The following is a 24,459-nucleotide window of genomic DNA, read 5'->3' as shown; positions in this document are numbered from 1 at the left end:
GAACTCACTCTTGGAAAGCCTTCTTTCAAAAAGACTCGGTTGATCGGTGGATTGATCCCTTAGAGTCACTCTTGTGCTTCCTAATCATCTTCCCTCTTGTGTTTGGTTGGTCTCCTAAATCTTGCTATGAACTCATTTAGCTTGCATGTCATGTTTGTAACCTTGCATTTAGAGCATATAGGTTAGTTTGTTGCATGTTTCCCTTTTCTTCTTAATCTCTTTTTCTTCTTCTTTCCTTCATTCTCACTCTTGGTTTACTTGGGGACAAGCAAAACGCTAAGCTTGGGAGAGTTTGATAAGTGCGTTTCTAACGCACTTTGTGACCTCCTTTTGGCTTGTTTTGGCCCCCTTATTCCCCTTTATTCCCTCTTTTTCCTCACTTTTCCCTTCCATTTCATTCACTTGAACATACTTGATCATAGTGACATTTTACAAGATTTTTGATCTATTTTGATCGAATTTCTAGCACATATGCTTTCACCATGTTTTCTCGTGTTTTTATTGCAGGTATGACCCTTTTCGGGGCCGAGTAATGCGAGACATGGCTTAAGGGGACAAGCTAGAGGGTGCGAGGGAGCATGAGGTGTGCTTGGGTTCCCCCGCACATACTACTGGTGCTCCCGCACCTTCAACCAATTTGGGAGCAGAGCACAGAACACAAAGGTGCGCCCGCACCTACTGTTGGTGCACCCGCACCAATTGATGAAACAATACACCTTGAGACAGAAGAGTCAGGTGCGCCCGCACCTGACATATGGTGCGCCCGCACCTGACATATGGTGCGCCCGCACCTATGCATGGTGCACCCGCACCTCTTTATGGTGTGCCGGCACCATGCGTTTTCGGAAAGAATTCTTAGCTCATTAAACTATGGTTTTGTTTAGTTTTTAAAGACTTACGTTTTATTCTAGTTTCTACAGAATATTTTAGGGTTTTGGTATTAGAGAGAAAACAATTTAGTTTGATAGAGATTTGAGATCATCGATCCTAGTTTGTGATTCCATTAACATCAAATGTACTTTTCGTTGAATTTCAATTCTAAGTTTCAGTTTTTTATTCATTCTCCTCGTGTTTGTTCTTGTTTTTATATTATCTTATATCTCCATTCTCTTAGTTTCATAATTGTGATTTCCATTAGTTTAATCATTTCTTAATCATGTTTAGCCTTAGATTAGTCATAGATATTTTACGTTTTATTGCTTAAACTCCGTGATTAGTGAGTAGTTTCATATCTAGGGTTTGGGTGAAAGTATGAATTAGGGTTTTAAATGTGTTGTTGATGTGATTGTGATGTTTAAAGAAGTTTATGCATTGATCTTGGTGTTTTGAAACCTTAGGATAGATATTGATCACATTTATACTTTGGTATTTTCATTTCAAATGTTCTTAAATCGAATTTTGAACTCTTTTATCATCCCCAAGAATCAACTTAACCTCTAAGCCAAGATATTGGGTAGAAATTAAGGGGATCCTTCATTAGGGGTTTTCCGAACTTATTGAATCTCTTAATCAATAAACTAAAGACCATTCGAGAGAGGATTTAGTTGATTGATTAAGTGATTACTCTTGAGGACCATTCGAGAGAGGACTCGAGTATTTTAGAGGAAAACTAAACCTTTCATAATCGTCTTCGTTGATTCACAATCACATTAACAATCATTATCCGTTCTTATTCATACTAGTAACCTTAACTCTAGTGTCTTTTATTTGATATTTAAACTCTTGATATTTGCTTGTTCTTGTTATTAGTTAGTCTAGACTTGATAGACTTTAACCAATCCCTTTTTCCCTGTGGATCGACCCTTGACTTGCCCTTACTATTCTCTTAGTAATTGCTTGTTAGGACTTATAAATATTGTTTAGATAGCGGTTTTTGGTGCCTTAATGACACACCAAAAACCTCTTATCAGTCTACAGACTATAAAAGTTAGTCTTCGTACTACAAAAATTCAGTCTTAGGATTATAAAAATTCATTAGGTTTTGTTTGCATTATATGTAAACCCTAGTCAGTCGCAGACTATAAAAATCAAGTCTACGGACTATAAAAGTTCATCCCCTAAGTCTTAACACATTTACTTGTCTACCGTGCTTTGAGTCTAGTCTGCTTATTGTAAGTGCAAAGTCTAGCACTCAGCATAGTCTATTCAGTCCATTCTACTTGCATAGTCCAGTCTAGTCCACATAAGCATATGCGAATAGTTAGGCCCATGTCACCATGATAACCATAACCATACTCATTTCTAATCATTTCCCATTCCCATTCCTACTTTCATATTCATTGCTCATCTCTCATTTTCATTTCCATTTCTCCATCCCTAATTTCCATTATTTCTCATTTCGAAAGCAGATTTCTAAAAATTTACGAGATCCATTCGATTTTTCTTCAGGACAGGTCGTGAGATTATAACTTGGGAACAAGATCGACCTACTCCCAGACTCATAAAGCGCATCTTAACCTTTTCAGATGAATCTTATGACTCCTCTGAATCGTCATCTGAAATGGGGGATAATAATGAACAAATCAGTGCCATTATGCATGGCTCAACTTACACTAATGAACTATAGTCTTGAGGAGCAACACAAAGAGATTATAGCACCAGAGAGAAGCTAACTGAAGAATACAAATAAGGGAACACTCCACCACCACCACCACCACCACCACCACCAATAAAGTCCAGCATGGATTTGAGGTTCGAAAAACTCGAGCAATTCATCCAGTCAATTCCTGCACTTGAGAGTCAGGCTCATGGCCATGACATCATTGATACTGAATTGAGGGACAAGTTCCATAAAAAGGTAACATTACGTGACCTCCCAAAATTCAAGGGGGTCAAAGACCCAAATGATCATCTGAGAGATTTTTCCATCTCTATGGCTCTTAAGGGCATGAGCAAGGACATGTTTGCTTATGTTTTCCCTTGACCTTGGATGCACATCCATCCAAGTGGTTAAGATCACTGAATAAGACCAAGTTGAACGACTAGGACAACATCAGAGAAGAGTTCCACAAACACTACATATATAATAATCAGCTTCCCATTGGCCTTCATAAGTTGGAGTTAACTAAACAGAACTCCAACGAAGATTTCTTCACCTTCCTTAACAGGTGGAGGGGAAAAGTTGCGCAAATGACTAACATGCCATCTCAAGAGGATAAAGTTCGACTGGAGATACGTAACTTGCAGCCCAAGTATGGGAATCATATTAAATTCCAACCCATAGTCTTTCACGAAGCTCTATAAGGTAGGCATGCTGATTGAAGAAGAGGTACAAGCCAACAAGAACAAAGGTCATAACAACAACAACTCTTTAAAGAAGAGTAACAACAACCTTCTAGCTCCTAAAACAATGAGGTCAATGCCCTAGCTACTGAAAATAGAGTTCATGAAAAGCCTCAAAGAACATTCACACCTTAATGCATGTCTCTAGAAGAAGCCTTCACTAGGCTTAATGAAAAATGAGCACTTCAACCTCTCGGTCCTACTCCATACCCTACTCCCAAGTCCCAAGAACTCGTGGAGGTGGGATCCTAATGCTTACTGCAAGTGCCATCAAGGAAAGGGACATATGACATCACATGTACCTTAAAGAATACTCTACAGGATATGGTTGATAGTGGAAGACTTCTAATCCCGGCTGCAATAAGAGTCAACAGCAATAGCAATCCCTTGGGAATCGTCAATAGTGCATGAGGCTTAGTCATTTAAAGCTAGTTTTCTAGGTTGAGTCGGTGAGTCCCTCCCCTAGCTCCTTCATTTCCTTTCCCGTCGAGTCTATTCATCATTATGTGCTTATCTAAGTTGTAAGCACCTATCTGCTAATTAACATCTTCTTCCACAGGTAATTAGATTGCTTGTAGTTAGTAACTTTATTTTACAGAGACCGGCGTCTATTGATTAGTTCTGAATAGCAGAGTGTTTAGAATCGTTCTCTGTCCCGATACCGTATACTTTGACTTTCGGTTTTCTGAACCTCAGTCAAAGTGCGGGCTTCTGTAGGCACATAATTGTGTCTCCCCATTTAAAAATCCGATAATGAAACATATCATGGTCTTAATTGCTCTGATCAAGGGAAGAGCAGTCTGAAAAGTCATTTAAAAACCATTTCGGAAAGTGTTAAGGTCCTATTTGAAAGCCCAATTAATTATTCATGATAATTAATTTTATTTTAAACCCAAACCTTTGAAAAGCCCAATTAATTGTGTAACGACAATCAATTATTTTATTTATAATAAAAAAATATTTTCAAAAGATATTTTTTATAGTTAAAATCAGCTTTTATCCTGTAAAATCAAATTCATGCAATTAAAGGATAAACAAATCTTTTAAAACGCGTCTTAGAAAAGCTGGCAATGACACATCAAGAGTCGGGCTGATGCGCTAAATGCAAATCCAATGTCCAAAAGAAAAGCCCATGCATTATATGAGGAATTAGAATAATCACTGTTATAAAGAATTATAACAGCCATAATTCGGTCAATTTGGCTCATTTCGTGGACTTTAATAGGTCTATCAATAATTTTACACTCTAAGCTTATGGAAAAAGTGGTCAAACACTTATTTTGGACAAGGTTTACGCCGAATTCAAGTGTTGCATTATTACTTAAGAAGTTGATTAAAAGACCCAAAGAGCTGTTGTAAGAAGGTGATGGATGTGTGTTGTTGTTTTGACGTGATCATGGACGTGTCTTTGTGTGCTTATGTTGGTTGTAAGCCTAAGTTATGTTTGGACCTCTTTTTATTCGCTTAAGTGTGTTTTAGTTTCAGTAGTAATAAGATAGAGTTAGGGTCTGTCTATGCTCTAAGTGTAATATCCCGAAAAATTAAATGCTTAAATTAAATAATAATAATTAGTGGTTAATATTTTCCTTTAATCATAAATTACAATTGAAATTTTGTTACTCTATATCCGAGTAAATGATAATTAGTTCGTTAAATAAATATATGTTGTATTTGTGGCAAGATTTACAAATTATGTTAGATTAAATAATAACATTAGTTAAAGTAAGAAAACAAAATAATAAACAAATTGATTACTAGGGTAGTTCTAATGTTGACACCAATTATTAAGAATAAAAAGGAAAAAGAAAAGGGAAAAAAGAAAATAAAAAGAAAAAGGAAAAATCAAAATAGAAATTATGTTACTTTCTTCAATTTTCCTTCACAGAAAAACCCAACAATGGAGTTTTTATTCAACACACCATTTTTATACACAAACAAACTCTTTCTTAAATTAAAAACTTCAATCCAAATCAAACCAACCTAAAAATCCAATTTCTTATCAAATCAACCCACTTAATTCATAAACTTTAACCCCCCAACTATGCCTATAAATACCCATTACTGCCTCCCTCAATTCACCACCACCACCATAATTCCATTGGCTTCGCCAGAATCCCACCATCCTCACCGGAAAACGCCACCAAAATCACCCCCCAAAACCTCTGTTTTTTTCGCAACGCACCACACTCTCTCTCCTCTGTTTCGGGTCAGCCACCACGCACCACCCTCGCAGCGTCGCTGCACTGTCGCGCCTCCTATGCGCCTCCTATGCGCCACCACCGCACCACCACATCGCCGTCTTATCCCTCCTTCTCTCGCCCCTCTTCTTCTTCTCCCTCGCGCCGCACCCCTCCTCTGTTTCACGCCGCAGCCACTACTGCTCGAACCACCACCATGTTGCCACATGACTGCTTACGCCGCCCTAACGAACCCCATGCCTCCACCTGTTGCCGGAGTTTGAACCTGCTGCCCTTCCTCCCCTGTTCTTTGTCTTCTCGGTTGACTGGTTGAGGAGGTGAAAATACCTCTTCACTGTTATTTTAATTTTTGACTTCTCCGTTCTAGTTTGAGGCCAAGTATAACCCCTCTTTAGTTAACCATAATATGGGCCTAAAATCTGGTTTTAGTTTACTTAAACCAATCAATAAATTCCACATACTTAATTTGTTAAGCTTGATGGATATTTTATAATTAATTTGACAAGTTGTTCTATAAACTAAACAAATTTAGTTATGCAACACTAATTGTCCATTTACTCTTGTAATCTGAAAATCATAAATGAATTATGAATTTTACGATTAGCTTGCTTAAGATAACTAAAATTGTTTTAGAACTTGTTGAAGCTAATTTACTTATTAAATTGAATAAGGTACCTATAGTACAAGTATATGACAAGTAAAATTATAATCCTATTAACCAAAGTAACGTAAGTAAATTTGTGAGTCTCTGTAATGTCAACAACGATATTAAAGAAATAAACGTAATCTTAATAACTAATTAAAGGCCAGTTGTTAAAATAAATCGAATATTTATACTTTTATTGCGTCGTTTCATGGTTAGATTAAACGGAAAGGATATTACAGCCTCCCCCGGCTTTCTAGATTATTAAGCAAGAATCGAGGTAACATCTATTGCTAACACCCACGATCCCCTTCGAAATGTGTTTGTGAAATGATGTTTATAATTATGCTAAGGATTTTGCGATGGGATTCTTATATGAATTGTGGAAATAAATTGTTTTTGAATGATTTTCGTAAATGATGATCTTATGAGTTATTGATGCTCAAGTATGATTCATGCGAGATCTATGGCTTATGCCAATGAATGCTAAACAAACGAAACATGATAAATAAAAGTGAAAGAGGTTCTGGCAGTATAATGTTACGCTTATCTACTTTATGGTCGTGCACGTACCTTCGCACCCGTCGTACACCCGAAAAGGGAGCAGAGCTCCTTGAGGGGTACCGCATGTTATGTTACTACTCTATTTTGGTGAGAGCAGTGTATCCAAAAAGGGAGCGGGGCTCCTTGAGGATCATCGCATGGTGGGAGACGTCCGGCATGTCTATACTTGCCAGTTACCAAGCTAAAAGATAAAAGATAATGGGATCTTATGAAGTTTCAAGACGCTACTTAAAATTGTTCACCTTGTTATTATTTTATTATTGATTTCAAATGTGTTTTACTATATCCTCTTCTCCCTGCTTGCAAACAAAATGAATTGAAATGAATTTACGTTGTTAGGGTAGTATATTACTGAGCTTCGACTCATGATGTTGCTTTTGGTTTTAGGTAATGACGAAGGTGACGATATGGCGTAGAAGTGAGGATGGTAAACTACTTATGAAAAACTATATTGGTTGTAAACTAAACTTATGATCATTAGAACACGAACTTAGTTTAACTATAACTACGTAATTATCTACGCTTAGCTATATATATTTGTATAATTAAGATGCTTATGAGTTTTAATGAATATAATATGCTTAGCGTCATGAACGAATGTTTGCCTTGTATTTTCTGGAACGGAAAATATGGCAGTAGCGCACCGACCATCTAAATTTCGCTGCCAATAATGGATTAATTAACTTAAAACTGATGTTTAGAGGTCGGGCCATTACACTAAGGTAGGCATGTAAAAGGAGTGTTTTAAACTCTTAATTTACTGCTAAAAACCGGTTCATTAATGAACCGTTATAAGGAGTGAATTAAGGAGTGATTAGTGTCCAAAACCGTTACGTTCTTGTATGATTTTCTTAGGAGTTGTAGCTGATGCTTTACATCCTTTTCTTGGATTGTATTTCCTTTCAATAGGGATCTAATAAGAAGTATTAGACATTTTTGAATTTGATTAAAAAAAACTTTGTGTTTAATGTTTTTATTTTGAGCTTGTCTCAAGTATTGGCTAACACTTATTACTTTGAGTGAGTCTTAAGTGATAACCCTAGGAGATATTGAGTGAGTCTTATCTCTGGCCTAGAACCCCAAACTTCGAGTGTGTTCTTGAGTTTTAGCATCTATCCTTATTTTGAGTGTTTTCTTGTCAAAGTGAGTTTTCTATTGTCCCTAAGTTTAGTTTCATCATCCAATTCTTTGATGATATCGCTAGGATGTTACATATTATAACTCAAAATTTGTACTTGGAGAAAAAATCATTGGAAAAAGTGGAGAGGAAAAAAGAAAGAATATGGGAAGATATTTTCTTTGAAACTGGGAAGGTTGATGGTGCAAGATGTTCAAAATAACATGGTTATGGGCATACATGTCATTCCTATCCTAATAAGTTTTATTTGTTTATTGATGATTATCAAAGTTTTGAAGAAGAAAAAATAAATAGGGTAGTAATTGTCATGCGCTTGAAATTAAAATCATGGAAAAAGAAGTTATGAAAAAAGAAAATAATTTTGAAGTTGCTATTGAAAAGAAAGAAATAAATCAAGAATTTAAAGAAGAACAACGGAAAGAAAAAAATTTCATGAACTTTTTGTTTTTTTTTTTTTTGGCGACAAGAACAAACAAACCAATTAGGAAACTATCTTACCCTGTCTAGCTACTACTGCTAATTTATGAGCTAGGATGACATCCATTCTACTACCTTTCTTTATTCACAAGTGATAAAATCCCTACGTAAGGCTCTGATGTCGTGCAGTAAAGTGGCAATCTCAAATGGTTGGTGTGGGCTACCAATAGCTCGGACGACTTCCACTGAATCTGAGTGAATTTGAAGATGACGGATTCCTCGCAACTTAGCTTCATATATCCCTCTGTGGACAGCATAAGCTTCAGTTTGGAGAGACGACGAGGCGACAATTATAGAATTGCCTTCAAAGGCTCTAGTGCCATTCACACTAGCTGACCAACCAATTCCTGCTCTTGGATGCTTATCCTTATGCCGTTTCCAGGTCCCATCCACTACCATCACACAAATATCCTGCTGGTAATTAGAGATCTGAGAAGTTGGACGATCTTGATGTGCTCCAGTTGAGAAGACGCTGCTCTTACGCGAGGATTCCTTTAAATTTTTACTCTCTGTCCATTCTTTGAGGAGAACATCTTTCCTGTGAATAATGATTGTAGGGTCTTCATATAACTGTCTGAAAACAATATTATTCCTGTGGATCCATATCGACCAGAGAGTGACTACGAAATCTGTGGCTCTTTCTGATTTGACTCCGTCCAACTTCCAAAACAACTGCAGGAAATTTCGAACCCAATCACTTAAGGGGATAATCTGGCTTGAGGTTACTTTGATGCCTAAATTCGAGCATAACCAGACACGTGCTGAGATTTCACAATCTCGAAATAGGTGATTGTTGTCCTCCTTCTGCTGATGGCAAAAATAACAACTAGGACACACTGGAATGTTGCGTTTTATCAAGTTGGTATTCATGGCAAGAGCTTTATGAGAAAGCCTCCATATGAAAATTTTCCATTTGGGCCTGAGATCTGAGGCCCATAGTTTACTCCAAAAGGCTCTTTGATGTTGATCTGTATCTAGTTGGCCCTTTTTGCATCAAAAAGTGGGTATATACGTCTTTCACTCTTAAGGAGCCGGATTTGGACTCGCTCCATGCATATTGATCCTGGAAGGTATCCTGTGGAAGATACGTGGACAGAATCCTGATAGAAGTTTCTGGTGAAAAAACTCTCCATATCAATGGAGTATTCCATGCTTTATTGATTGGAATCATCAGATCCTGTACTTGTCGAATTCCCATGGTTTCAAGATTGATGCCCGATTTCAGCTTGATAGGCCCACCTTTCAACCATTTGTCTTCAAGAATACTTGTGCTAGATCCATCTCCAATTAGTTTGACGAAACCTTCTGAACAGTCTTGGATCGATCTGCATAACCCTCGGAATCCCTAAGAAACTCTGCCTAACTTATTTTTTTGTAAAACCATGTTCACCGGAGAGCTTTTGTATTTGGCATAGTAGACCTTGGAAATCAATGACTGTGTTGAGTTATGAATCCTGACTGCTTGCTTTACTGGAATCGCTTTGTTGAACAGGTGAACATTTCGGATACCTAGCCCGCCACCGCCCTTGGGAAGTTCCAGGGTAGTCTTACTCTTCCAGTAAATTGGTTTTGATTCTCGGGAGCCCGCCCAAATAAAACGTGCAAAGATTGAGTTTAATTTGTCTGCTATAACTTTTGGGATGAGGAACACACTAAGAATATTTAAACTGAGCATAGCAAGCACACTATTAATGAGGATGACTCTTCCTGAAATGGAGAGAGATAGATGATGCCAGCTTGAGAGACGATTCTCGACTTTCTCTATTATGGGAAGGAACTGTCTTGTCGATCTTCCATTGACCTCGATGTTACATCCGAGATACTTCCCTATTGACTCAGTAGAAGGAGTATTAACTATTCTCCGCATTTGTTGACGACTCCCTATTGGAATATTAAGACTGAACATGATGAGAGATTTGTGGAAGTTTATTACTTCTCCCGACAACCTACTAAATTTATCCAATATGGTCTTGACTCCTGCACAAGTTTCAGGTGAAGCCTTGAAGAAAATCAGGGTGTCATCTGCAAAGAATAGGTGATATACATAAGGGCCTGTTTGGGAGAGTTTAATTCCCTGAAAAACTTTGTCCTTAGAGGCTTTCGTTAATAATCTAGAAAGAATTTCCATGACAAGAATAAACAGATATGAAGATAAAGGTTCTCCCTGTCTGAGACCGCATGTAGGGTTGAACCATTGTGATGGTTCTTTATTTATGAGGATGGAGTTCGAGACGGTAGTGACGCATTGCATGATCCAGTGGCAACAAATAGCTGGAATCTTCATCTGAGAGAGTAGCCAGTGGAGGAAATTCCAATCAACCTTATCATAGGCCATGAACATGTCAATTTTCAGAGCAGCATAATATTATTTTCCACTCGTACGCTGTTTTATTCCTCCCACTAGTTCATGAGCAATTAGACAATTGTCTGCCATGAGTCTCCTTGGAACGAAGGCATTTTGAAATGGAGAGACGATGCTCTGCAATATTGGTTTAAGTCTGTTGGAGATGATTTTTGAGATGATTTTGTATATCACATTGCACAGACTTATTGGTCGATATTGATTTGCTTCTTCCGGTCTATCCTTCTTTGGTATTAGGCATATATTCGTGTGATTCCACTCTTTAAGGAGGTATCCCGAAGAGAAGAAGTAAGAAACTGCTTGCCATATATCCTTACCCATTATAGACCAATATTTCTGATAGAAAATGGCGGGAATTCCGTCCAGGCCAGGGGCTTTGAAACTACCCATTTGGAACACCACTAGTCTTACTTCCTCAAAATTAATCGGTTTGATCAGATTGGTTTGTTGATCTAAGGATATGTGGGGAATAAGATTTTGGATTGAAGCAAGTTCCACCCAGTAATTATTGTCGAGTTGAGCGCCCTGGTAAATATGAGAGAAATATTTTTAGCAATTCTTGCTGAATGTCCTCTTTTCTTGAGATCCATTTCCCTTCTGCAGTTTTGAGCATCAGAATTTCGTTTCACCGCTTCCTACGTTTTGCTTTTCTGAAGAACCATTTGGAATTAGTATCCTCCCACGCTCTCCATTTACCTTTTGCTCTTTGCTGCCAATATTGTAATTGAAGCTCTACCTTTCCTCTTGCTTCTTTCTTTGCTTCCTCATCAATAAATCCTCCATTATCAAAAGGAAGGCTGGTTTGTATGTCACTACATTTATCGAGGCATTCTTCCTAGCTGATATTATGACATTGCTTATACTCTTTACACCACTTGAACAGACGGTACCTTGTTAGACGACATTTCTGAGCTAGACTATACATCGGGGATCCATTAACAGGGATATGCCACTGGTCTGATACTATATTCGAGATTTCCTTGAAGTCTAAGCACCATGCTTCCATTTTGATAGGCGTTTTTTTTTTTTTTTGGACGGTGATGTGAGAAGTAAAATGGGGCTATGATCAGAGACTAGAATATGAAGGTTTAAGACTGTGGCTTCTGGTTTCTGATGTATCCAGTGCTCCGTAGCGTATACTCTATCCAATCTTTCGTATATTCTATCAATTCCAGATCTATTATTGCACCATGTGTAATGTTGTCCATGGTAGTTCACTTCAGTTAAACCCAAATTACTCCTCCATATGGAAAATTGCTCCTTGCCCGGAATATGATCAGAAGCCCCCAGTTTTTGATTGAGATATTCTACTTGATTAAAATCACCCATTATTACGCTATCTAAAGTGTTTTGGTTGACACTATGGGTTATCCGATTCCATGCTTCTTCCCGATATTCTAAGTAAGGCGACCCGTACAACAAAATAAGGTTCCATTTATAAGGTTATCAACTTCATCGTTGATAATACAAGCAAAATGATTAGAGGAACTAGACCCAACATCTATATGTACATCATTACACCAAAATAAGGCCAGACCACCCGCATTATTTATGGGATCAACGGTGGCAACACTAGGGTACCCTAAATACATAGATAGTTTGTTAATAGACGCAGCATCGGATTTAGTTTCAGATAAGAATAGAATGTGAGGAGAGAACTTGCGGACTAGCCAACCCAGAAATGCAATCGTAGGGGAGTCCGCCGTCTTAAGACCCCTACAATTCCAAGCCATAATCCTCATGGGGCACCTGGTGACTGTTTGGGCCTAGTCTCCAAGCCGTCCTCACCAAAAAAATGCCATGTGCTTAAATTTTTTAAACTTGTGGAGAATTTCATGCCTTTTGTCTGCAATCCATTTGTGGAGGTCCAAAGTTACTTCGCTTATGAATGCCTCGATTAAAGGTTCAAATTCCTCAAATTTTCTTTTCTTATCACAAACAAGAGCCTGCACTATCACCCTTTTGGGCCTCGGTGGGCGACCCACGACCCTCCTTGGAGGTTCAAACTTCACATGCTGGGCAGAGTTTTCTTTTTCAGTAACAGAAGTATTCTTATTTTGTGGAATCTTACCTGCCTTTGGGCCAGCTTCGGACTTGGGCTTGACAATAATACTCATCTTTTCTTCTTGCAAAATCGCTTCATTCTGAACTTGTTCCTTTTTTTCCTCAGCGACACCTTCAATCTTGGGCTCTTCTTTGTCATTTTCAGTGGGCCTCGGCTTTTCTCTTTCCTTGCCCTATTCATATGCGGTTTCAACCGGGACTTCCACTAAGCCCTCCTTAACTTGCCCTGCAACGTCCAGTACTTCACTCAGAGCATCAAACTTTCTTTTACCCAGAGCATTCCCTACAGCTTCATTAACATCCATTGTCAGACTATATGGGTTCTGCCAGGCCGGAAAAATTCGGAGATCCGCGAATTCGGACGCCAGAATCCCTGCAACCGCCGAATGAAACGAGCTAGATGATCCCGTCTGTAAAGAGGAATGAGAACCCGATAACTGAAGGGGGGTTTGAGGGGAGAGGTTAGAACTTTGGCCTTGGAGAAAGTTTTGAAGGTCACTCCAGTCAAGAGGTTCACTTATAGAGAATGGTTCATAGAGTGGGTCCCCTCCAAAAAGAGCATCTTCAGAATTAAAGAAAGAGGAAAAACTATTAGGTGTTATGGGATTTCCCCAAGAGTTGTTAAAATCACTTGTGTTGACGTGGCTAACAAAAGCATCTTGTTGAAACAGGTCTATGCATTCGTCAAAAGGTACAGGAATATTAGTTTGAGGAATATTATCATCAGTGTTTTGTGGGTTTTGTGGGGTTAACTGCATAGGATGGGGTTGAGTAATAGAGTTGGAAGAGTGGGGAGAGGAAGTATTTGACTCCATTGTGCCAGCTTTACCACGTGAAGAAGAGGGAGTTGAAAATGATTTAAATGAGGAGAGAGGGAGGTAAATCTATTTATGGTATTGTAATTTAATGGGAGGAAAGATCCTATTTGGTGGGGTTGAATATCCTGAAATGTGTTTGATTGTTTAAAATGGGCATGGGAAGGATTAAATTTATGAGAGAGAAAGTGATGGAGTTTCTGAGTGACAGCTCCCTCTGGCGACTGATGGTCAGACATTTTTGAATTATGCAGGCGCTTCATTTTGTCCACAAAAAACCCGCTTTTCCTCTTATGAATTCTCTTGAATGGCGGTTGTTTAATTGAAAGGTCAGATTTGCCCTTCTCTTGTTCGATTTTTTGGGATTCATTTTAGTAGGAGGTGGATTACCATTTAGTTCATGCCAAGTGCTGGGCCCACCCTCCTCCCTTTGTTGGTTTCCTGACCCGTATGCTGGCCTAGCTGATGGGCCTGAATTGGCGCCTCCTTCGGTTCCGCTCCCATTGTACCGATGTTCCTGATCCGGAGACGTGTTTTGCATCTCCTCGTCATTTGATTGATTTGCATCATCTCCATCATCATCATTGTCGGAGCTACTACTTAAATAAATAACCGAGGGTGGACGTCTAGGTTCGTCAAGTTTGACTATTGTTGTCATGAATTCAGGCGAGTATGGAAGACCCATGATCTTATTTGAATAAAGAGAAGCATTCGGACTTCCAAACATCAACGGGATTTCAGGAATGCACGCGTTGGATATAGCTTTTTCAATTGCTGCTTTAGTTTTGTCCCATGGTAGAGAACACGATGAACTTTTATAACCAACTCTACCGCATCTCTTACAGAAAACATATACTCCTTCGTATCTTAGATCAATCCAAATTGTTCTACCTTCCTGCATCTCCAGATACATACCTGGTATTAATGGAGATTTTATCTTGATCCACACTAACGCTCGAAAATGTTTCTTGAGCCCGGGTTGGCCTGATGCTTTGTCAAAGTATAGTAGTTTCCCAACCCGCGAGAAAATAAGACTTGCTAACGACTTTGAACTGATAACTAGAGGAATCCCTTCTATTTTTATCCATAATGTTGATTCCGAGAAATTAAATGATTTGAACGAATCCAGCGGCTTCCAAGCTTTGATTATGAGGAGCGCCCCTCTGAAATTCATTGCATCATATAAACCTAGAATATCCGCCCTATCTTGTACCTCACGGCAGTGGAAGAAAAAGAGATTACCTTCCTTTTTAACAATGATTCGACCCCTTGTGAACCATGAGTCCACCCAAACTTGAACATGCCTCACCGGAAAATCCCTTTGATCAAGGAACTTTCCCACTAACACTAACGAGACATCATAGGGGTTTTTAGAACAGGTCCTTGTTTTCGGTGCCACACTACGAAATTGGAGGTAGATTGGGATTGATCCATCAAACCGTGATAATTTAAGCATGAAATTCAATGAAGAAGAAACAGAGAGAATTGAAAAACAGATTATTAGTTTGGGTTCTTTCGTGGTGGTTTTATTAAAAACAATAGCGAGATAATATAGAATTCATGAACTTGCTTTTAAAGGAACTTTGTTTCACAAGAGATCTCTTATCAACTCATATGATGTCACAAATTTTAATCTTTTTGAAGAAGATTTTGCCGAACAAGGTTCTAGTGATGGTGATGATGAAAGTGTCACAAGTTCAAACATGATTTCTTCAATGTATCCAAGTGATGTGGAAAGAGTACATACTTTATCTTTACCCTTGCTTACAAAGTAGCCACAAAAGAAAAGGAGCGAAACACCTCTCTTGTAATTATTCATATGAAAATCTAGTAGAATCAAATGGGGAGGGTTTCATTGTGAATGAAAAACAAGAAAGGGGTACTTCTTGGGATAGCTCGTCTCTAAATGAGTTATTAGGAGAATACCAGGATGGAATAAATGAAAATAAGAGAGTGGGAGTATTTCAAAATTCATTTCAGAAAATGAGAGAAGAGATTGAGAAAGTGAAGAAAAGAATCTTGAGAGGGTAAACAACAAAAGGAATAAACTATTGAAACCTGGTCCAATCTTCATATAAGAGATCCCTTTTCATACTTTGGAAAACCAAATTTGAGGGGAAACGTCTTTGGACAAAGGGAGAATGATGCAAGTCCAAGGTCCAAAATAAAAGCACATGCATTATATGAGGAGTTACAATTATCAGTGTTGATAGTTATAATTATAACAACCATAATTTGGTCAATTTGACTCAATTTGTGGACTTTCATAGGTATATCAATAAGTTTACATCCTGAACTTACGAAGAAAGTAGTTAAACACTTAATTTGGACAAGGTTTACGCCGAATTCAAGTGTTGCATTACTTGGCAAGTTAATTAAAAGGCCCAAGGAGCTGCTATAAGAAAGTGATGGACGTGTCTTGCTGTTTTGATGTGATCGTGGACGTGTCTTTGTGTGCTTATGTTGGTTGTAAGCCCAAGTTATGTTTGGGCCTCTTTTGATTTGCTTAAGTGTGTTTTAATTTCAGTTGTAATAAAGTAAAGCTAGGGTTTGTCCATGCTCTTAGGTAGGCATGTAAAAGGAGTGATTTAAACTCTTAATTTGCTACTAAAAACGGCTCATTAATGAACCGTTACAAGAAGTGAATTAAGGAGTGATTAGTGTCCTAAACTGTTACATTCGTCACTAGCAAATCATCCTTGAATCAGAATCTAGCAATGCAATTTAGGTGCAATGAAAATAGTAATGGTCGATATTGTTTAAGCTTCTCTCTCAATATAATCCGCACGACGCCAAAGAGATGACTCAATATCACGATCAACCACAAAAAAAGAGGATACAATGTCACGGCAAACTCATTAGCAAAACATGCCGTCGTCAAGACTCGGAATTTATCACCTAACTTTAGCTCATCTTGCTGCCTTAAAACTCATACTATATTTTTTTGGGGGGATTAGCCACTTCATGTAACACAATCCATTTTGTAATGCATACTTTATGAAATAGTAATGGAACTCTCCACTTGTCAAAAAATAAATAAAACTTCATATAGAGTACACAGAAGTTATAGAAGTGGAGAAAAATTAAGATAATATTCGAAAAAGGTCAAAATATTAAAAAGAAAAGTCCAAGAAAAAAAGTTCAAAATAGTTAGAAAATAAGAAATATCTTATTGAAAAAATAAGTTGAAGAGAATTGACCCTAAATCTTGAAGCCCCCGAACCCACCACCACGAGGATTAGTAATCTGATTACTGATAAAGGACGAGTAAGTCATGTAAATTGGCACTGTGAAACTAAAATACCTAGCACTGCCTAACTTCCCAGCTGACCTACCCTAAGCCATACATAACTGAAGCGGATCTCTTAGCCTTTGCTACAACAAATTTTATTTTCTTTCGAAAATTTGATTACAAATCTGCAAGACTGCAACCTTAAATTACAATGCCTTGGCATACAATAGTATCAAAGCCTAAAGATAGCAGGGAGAAAAAAAAAATTAGAGATTCTTTAGGGTAACAAACAAATTATTATACCCCCACTAGCAACTCTTCATCTTCAAAACTCAGATTCAATGTTTGCAGCTTGAAGCCGGCTCCTTGTATAGTTTCAAGCAGACTAGACGCGACTCCAGTTGCTTGAATTGTCGTCTGCTTTGTAAGCTAATGAAAAAAATACCAACAACATGATTGTCAGAACCAATAACAGATCCTTTTATTAGGTCCTTTGACAAAATAAACTCTTTGGTAGCCAGACAGAGCACAAGGAAGCACAAACATGGGAAGCTTTTAAGACAACTGTTGTTTGTAACGATCACTAAATGAACATGAGTGCAATAACGAAGTTGATACATAGTAATGAAAAATAATAATTATGATTTCAATTTTAGGTGTTATTTATATAAAATGTAAAAATAAACCGCACAAAATGCGGAAGTCCAAAAAGCGCAAAAAAAAGGGTTCGCCCCAGCGGATTCTGCCCGATCGGGCCCGCAAGGAGAGAACTAGGCAAAGAGAGAAAACTTGTCTAGCCCAAGCAGGAGGACATTGCCCGGCCGGGCGGGACAGACCTGACTAATGACTCGTCTTGCCCAGGAGGGTCGGGCGCGACGCACGAAATCGAAAAGCTTCGCGTTCACTTGGATGTTATCCAACAATCCCCCACAAACGCGAATTTAGGAAAAACAAGAAACGAGCAATAAAAGGAAAGTTTGATACTTACATATTAGCTTTGTTACCCGGACTCGGCAAATTTTGCCATATACCAGTGTCGGTACGACACGACACCGACACCGGTACGAAATACGTGTCGAATCCGGTAAAGTTCACTCGAACACGACGGCTCTAAATCCAAGATTCTCAAACCTTAGAGTTCGAAGAGGAGAAAAGAAGAAAAGACAAAGAGAAGAGGAAAAGGCGATAACTCACCTTGACTCGACGACAGAAGCTTCAAACTCGCCGCCGGAGCTTCGAACTCGCCAGTAAGTGTTTTGTCTCTTCAGTCTTTACTTCTCTTCTTCTCTCTCTTCGATCTTGTGTTATGTACTTTTGTCGCTTCAGTCTTCATCTTTTCTTTTTCTTTTTGTCACAAGTCCACGTTACTTTGTCCCTTTTCTTTTCTTTTTTCTTTTTAATTTTCCTTTTCTCCTTTCCATCATCTGTTCTACTTTCTTTTCTTAAAACATTTTTTTTCTTCTTAGCCTATGGCTAAGTTGTTCTATTTATAATATGTTAATTTTATTAATATGTTATAATAATATATTATATATAGACAATTATAAAATATAAATTAGCTGATTAAATATTAAATTTTATATTATAAAATATTATTTTCGCATACCCGTGTCCAAATTTCGGACACACTCCCCTTGGCCTGATTTTTTGGAATTGTCGTACCCGACACTCGGATCTGTACCCATATCTGACACTCCTAGCCGAGTCCAGGTAACAGTGCATATTAGTAGAGGTAGTTATGGGTCGGATTAGGTTCGGGTCGGGCTGCACCTAAAAAAGATTGTCCATTGTTCGGGCCAAGCCAAATTTTTGTGCTCAAATCCTGTTATTTTGAGCCAAAATGAGCGTGCTTTTCGGGCCAAAATCGGACTGGGCCAAAAAATAGACTAAAAAATCATTTTGCTTGCCCAAAGCAAAAAAAAATCAGGCCGACCCAAGCCAAAAAATTCTGCCAATCGAGACCGGGTTAGTTGATCAGTTCTACATATTAGTATACAAGGATTGAACTAACACGTTAGTGAAATGGGGTGTCCCATACCTAAAAGTATCCTAAGATTCAAATTGCAGGAGAGAGAAGGGACCCAAGAACACATATCTTACTTTCAGAGTTTCAAAAACATTGCGTCATCCATGCATTGTCCCATGAACAACATACAACGAACATACAATTCAATTTACCTTCAAGACAAATCATGTCTTTCAAATGATAGTGAACATTATATAGTTCAACAAACCTCACCATCACCATATGATTATAAAGAGTGTTCTGCAATGCCTACAAGAACGACATTCGACAAAAGGAGGCCATCCCTTCACACTCATCCACGATGTTCTATTACGTTCAAATAAATCAAAGCAGTCGTAAAGGCCATAAAAACATCAGTTCCATTACGTTCAATTAAATTGAATCAACCAAAGGTCATGGACACCAAATCTCAAAAATATACACATGCAACCTGTTCGACAAGAATTACTCATATTAGAGTAATAAGTATATTAATGAGAAATCATAACTACGTCCATTATAGAATTCAAGAATGCAATAACCTACAATAGTTACAAACCCATTTCTCTTGAAAATTCTTATACTAACTTCCTACTCAATCCTTTACTAAAAGGATCATTTCAGTTCTCACAAACTCTAAAGAGATGACACCATTCACAATTTTCACAGAGTCTGACTCGAATGTGCCTTTTCTTGCCATTATAAACACTCTTGTTAGCAATCTTTGTCGCAACTTGTGAATCACTATGAACCGAAACGGAATGAGCCAGTTCCCTCAACAAAGGAATGTCTACCAAAAGGTTCCTCAACCAATCAGCCTCTTGAGTAGCAAGATCCAAGGCAATGAACACAGCTTCCATAGTAGATCGAACTATACATGTCTGCTTTGATATTTCACTTCCATTTAGAGTAAACACATACCCACTAGTAAAACTCACCTCATCATTGTCAGTCACCCAATTAGCATCACAATCCTTCTAGGACAATTGAAAAACCCACAAAGCTTAAACCCTAGTCCATGGTTCCTCTTAAATATCTCAGTAGTCTTTTAAGTCACCGAGGCTCGCTAAAAGTTAAGACCCTCTAAAGTTAGGACCTACATAGGTTGATCAATAGTTCAAACCTTTTAAAAATTACCGTCCAAAGTTCAAACCTCTATTGTCAATTTTTCCATCTTATTATCCTTGAAAAAAATTTCCATACTTATCCCTCCATCAGATTTAAGAGTTTTCTCGGATTTCTCTTTGGCAGGAATAATAGTCTTAGATGTAGCATCTAAACTATATTTTTGTGGATCATTAAACAACACATAGTCAAGATCTACTTGTTCACATGTAATCAAGAACTTTTGAGACCACCTCTTATTATTAGTTCCATCTAAAGGTTCCAACTTTGACATATTAGGGAAAAATCTATTCTAAGAACTAGACATCATTTCAACATAATAAATTCGTTTCTAAATTGTAAGATGTAAATTTGCAGAAAAATAATTTTACTTGAATTACAAGAACAAGTTGCGCCATGATATGATGGTCAGTGACTTAGAAACGAATTTTGATTCACGTTGACGTTCGTCCTCCAAGGTTCACACAACTATCTCTGACTCCATCTCCATGCACTCGGATCAAAGATTTGTATGCTGCTCAAATCTCAGAGAGAATAGGGTAGGCTTGTGTTTTAAGGTTTGAAGAAATTAATATTTATGATTTCGGTTTTAAAAGGAGGTATTTATATAAAATATAAAAATAAACCGCACAAAACGCGGAAATTCCAAAACCGCACAAAACGCGGAAATTCCAAAACCGCACAAAACGCGGTTCACCCGGGCGGATCAAGCGTAGTCCGTCCGGTCGGCCTCGCAAGGAGAGAATTGGGCGAAGAGAGAAAACTCGTCTTGCCCGGGTGGGCGGGACGGACCTTTATTGATGACTCGTCTTTCCCAGGCGTGTTGCGCGACGCACTAAATCGAACCGCTTCACGTTCACTTGGATGTTATCCAACAAGTGGTCTTTTGGTGAAATATATGAAGTATTACTTCCTAGAATATTGTTTCTCCCACATATTACTTCCTAGAATATTGTTTCTCCCACATATTACTTCCTAGAATATTGTTTCTCCCACATATATGAAGTATTACTTCCTAGAATATCCAACAAGTTGTTTGGTTGATCATTGAACTAAAACTCTCCACTTACATAAGGGACTAATAAGCAACTTCACACTGTGGAATTGAACTTCCCAAGTAATTTTGCCACCCAAACAACTCTATAGCTTTTCACTTTCCAGTAAAATCTACTTCCCGTGCGTTTTTATGTGAACCAAACAAATACTTTGTATAAATAAAATCAAAGAGGGAAATTGGTTCCTTTGCTCTTAGATAGACTGAAAATGTGAATTACACAACATATTAGCCAACCTTAGGAGTCAAGTAGTGTACTCACCTCAACACTTGCGATGCCCTCAGATATATGAACCTTCAGATTAGAAACTCCATCTGTTTCCTGGAAAATATAAGATAAAAAAGAATGATTAACAAACTAGGATAAAGTTTCATAACTTTAAGAGTTCATTTATTGCACATGAAACTGGAAGTAGATTCATAGAGCACGTTGCTGTCAAAGATGCCATGTATAAATTCGAGTTTTAAGATTTATGTAAACAGAAATCTCAATATGAGATACAATCAAATGAATGGAGTACCAACAATCCCATTTTATACCCTGTGCACTCCCGCCTGGCGCCTAGTTGCTATAAAGAGAGTGAGATATAAAGAGAAAACGAAAATAAGTTTCAAAGGCTTTAGAGCCAAATCGATAGTAGATTTTGTCCAACGAAATCTATAGTGTCGATAAATGTGGTAAACGAAGGTTGACGTTTATATTCTGACAAAAAAAAAAACTAAAGGAGTAGGGCTGGTTTTCTAGAACAGCAGGACACTGATAAATATGTCCAACAACTAAACTAACTAATTTCAAGGCTTTAACCTTTGCAAGAAGCAAAAGTTTATCTTAGAGTTAATCAATATGAAACCAAGGGCTGCAGAAATTAATTGAAATGCTTTAATAATATCATGGAAGTACAGTGGAATACAAAGGATGATCCTGCGGAAAATAGTAAGAAGTTTCACATCTAAAAATTCTCATACATGTCAAGGCATCAACTTCATTCTGGTGAAACATGGATGCTTTAATCTTTATCCTGTTATTCATATAAATAAACAGTATTTCATATACATTACCCAACTTAAAATTCCACGTCACTTCTTCTCTCTTCTTTGGTGCATTCACATCGTTTTTTCTAGTTGCAATGCATGATTTCCCTTTCTTCTATTATGGCCAATCTGACAAGTGTCGAGCATAACAAGGAACAATAAAGCTTGGATGCAGCAACTCAGCATTGCCTAACGGACATCACGGCGTTATGTAACGGCATCTTACGAGTAAAGTTTAAAGTAGGTTATGTAATGGAATGACCGAGTTTCTTTTTCCACGGTAACTATTACTCAGCATTATTCTTCAATTACAGAGGCTCGATTGTCTGCAGTGTTGCCACCTTCCACTAGAAACCAGAGGGCCCATAAGGACTACTACCAAGCTATTTACTCTGCTGTCTCACTCAGCAGGTTAAAGAACAGGAGACTTCGTCTATCAGTGATATCTAGTCAATCTCAACTCTATATTCCTTAAGAGATCTTATTTCGCATCTATGTTTTGATTGACTGGAAACACGAGCCCAGATAATTAAGAGATAGAAAAACAAACAGAATCTTTTTTAGGAAGGTATGACTAGAAGAAATATATATAGCCACATGCACGAAAATCCATTTGAAGAGAAGTATCAAGATATACCTCTAATGCTTGGGTCACCTTGGGAATACCTGAATCACTCATTGTTCCTTCTGCCTAAAAAAGTAGCAGAAATTAGTAAGACAAGGAAACAACAGACTGCAGAGGTGCAAAATCACAAGATAGACAAGGAAACAAAAGAAACCACCTAAGGTATATAAATGCATTCAAATCCTTAAGCATGTAAAGAACAACAAAATCTGCCACAAAAGTGACCAAATATCATTGCCAAATTAACATGATGCAATAAGTGCACTTCATCTTCCACCAATCACTCAGGGCATGAGAGAAACAGTCACAACTCACAAACCCACATTAACGAATATTTGTGGGAAAATCATCCCAAAAAACATCTTTGAACTCTAACTCTTCACATGAGAGTGATGAATCCTACCTACCTACATTGTACTTATAAAAACCACAACAAAATTGCTTCAAAAGAAGAAATAAGTTTGGTTGCAGTAATATCAAAGCAGGTTTGACTGCCCACCCCATTTTCTCTAATCCAACCCTAGAGGACCGGGAAGGATGCACCTCTGGTGTACCAGTTATCGTGCCCACAAACGCTGGGTAGCAGGTGCGGAGCAGATAACTACGCCTTACGTTTCAGAATTGAAATGAAATGTGGTGAGATTGAAACCTCCATTTCTCTGACACACAGAATAGATGTGTCCTTTGGACAGTCGTCTGATGTGTTTACATACACATTTTGCGTGAGCACAATCCTTTTAATATGATGAAACCATTAAAAGATACTTGCTCTACACCTATATCCATATCTAAAAGATCTCACATTTCAACATACTATTCCAAATTCACCATAAAGATGAACACGTCTTTTTTTTCACTAGAACCTATGTTTTATTCGCACACTTCATTTCACTTCAAGTACCCGTGTCTAATTCTCAACATTTTAACACGGGTAGAACCACACAAAATACACCTCAAATCAACAAAAACCACAACAACTAAAAAACCACAACAGCAATAACACTAACATTCATTATAGCCCCACAAGCGCCAACTGCTTCCAAATTGGAATTTCACTAATATTAGACATTAGTAGCTAAATTAGCTTAAATACATTTTTTAATGCCTTATTCCTTATGTTTTCTCCCGCCTTACTTTCCTCACTTACCTTTATCAATTTTCATTGTTTACCGTCTTTAACTTATTTTTCACTTTTATTGTTCAGAAACGATTTCTTATGATGATTTCATGTTAGCGAACCCCAAATCATTCTATGACCATGGCTTTATTGTTGATGAAAACTTCCTAGAAAAACAAAAAAAAAAGTTGACAATAACCTGGAAAAACATAAGCAGCTTATCAGAAGGAGAAACTGGGATGGCAACAGTTTCAGCTGGCTCCGTTGAAGCTTCTTCTTCCACAACAGCAGCAGTAGTTTCTGGGATTTCTGCGTCTTCCTCTGCTGATTTTACCCTTCTCAATTTAGAATTGTGGGTAAGTCTAAAATGCCGGAAATTGTGGGTAAAATTTGCATTTTTCTGGAAGTGAAGTGCAAAAGAATGGTTTATGGGGGAAGTAAAAGGTTTGAAGTGATTGGTTTTGTAGAATGAGGAAGTGAAAGGTTGGAATGTTGACATTGTTGACATTGTTTATGGCAGTTGAATATCTATCTCGAATCAATGTTGGGTAATTTGTGAGGGAGTATGAACTATGAGGTGTGCTACAAATGCGAGGGGTTATCCCCTCTATCCACGGTGATGTTTTATTTGGGGTTTTTTTTTCAATTCTTATTGTTTATTTTTTAGATTTTTTAAACTACAATGGTACAAACTTTTGACCGTTTTATGACAATAATACAAACTTT

General features: G+C 37.8%; 1 protein-coding gene across 1 annotated transcript; it reads right to left on the bottom strand.

Annotated features, from left to right (window-relative positions):
* Nucleotides 1-16,914: 16,914 nt before the first annotated feature.
* On the bottom strand, nt 16,915-24,376 carry LOC104883566 (hypothetical protein). The gene is made up of 4 exons (XM_010668110.4): nt 23,933-24,376; nt 22,629-22,682; nt 21,222-21,281; nt 16,915-17,204 (listed from the first exon to the last, which is right to left on the bottom strand). Exons 1-4 carry the CDS (start codon nt 24,239-24,241, stop codon nt 17,073-17,075), a joined length of 555 nt encoding a protein of 184 aa, XP_010666412.1. The 5' UTR covers nt 24,242-24,376; the 3' UTR covers nt 16,915-17,072.
* Nucleotides 24,377-24,459: the final 83 nt, after the last annotated feature.

This window comes from Beta vulgaris, chromosome 2 (genome assembly GCF_026745355.1).
Source record: "Beta vulgaris subsp. vulgaris cultivar EL10 chromosome 2, EL10.2, whole genome shotgun sequence".
NCBI classification, from domain to species: domain Eukaryota; kingdom Viridiplantae; phylum Streptophyta; class Magnoliopsida; order Caryophyllales; family Amaranthaceae; genus Beta; species Beta vulgaris.
This window is presented reverse-complemented; position numbering and strand designations above follow the sequence as displayed.

Excerpts from the sequence above, each read along its gene's own strand:
- LOC104883566 (XM_010668110.4), bottom strand. The coding sequence starts at position 24,241 with ATGTCAACAATGTCAACATTCCAACCTTTCACTTCCTCATTCTACAAA. Across the intron at positions 22,683-23,932 it reads AGCTGCTTATGTTTTTCCAG|GCAGAAGGAACAATGAGTGA; the intron begins GTTATTGTCAAC and ends CTACTTTTTTAG. Across the intron at positions 21,282-22,628 it reads AGGTGACCCAAGCATTAGAG|GAAACAGATGGAGTTTCTAA; the intron begins GTATATCTTGAT and ends TATATTTTCCAG.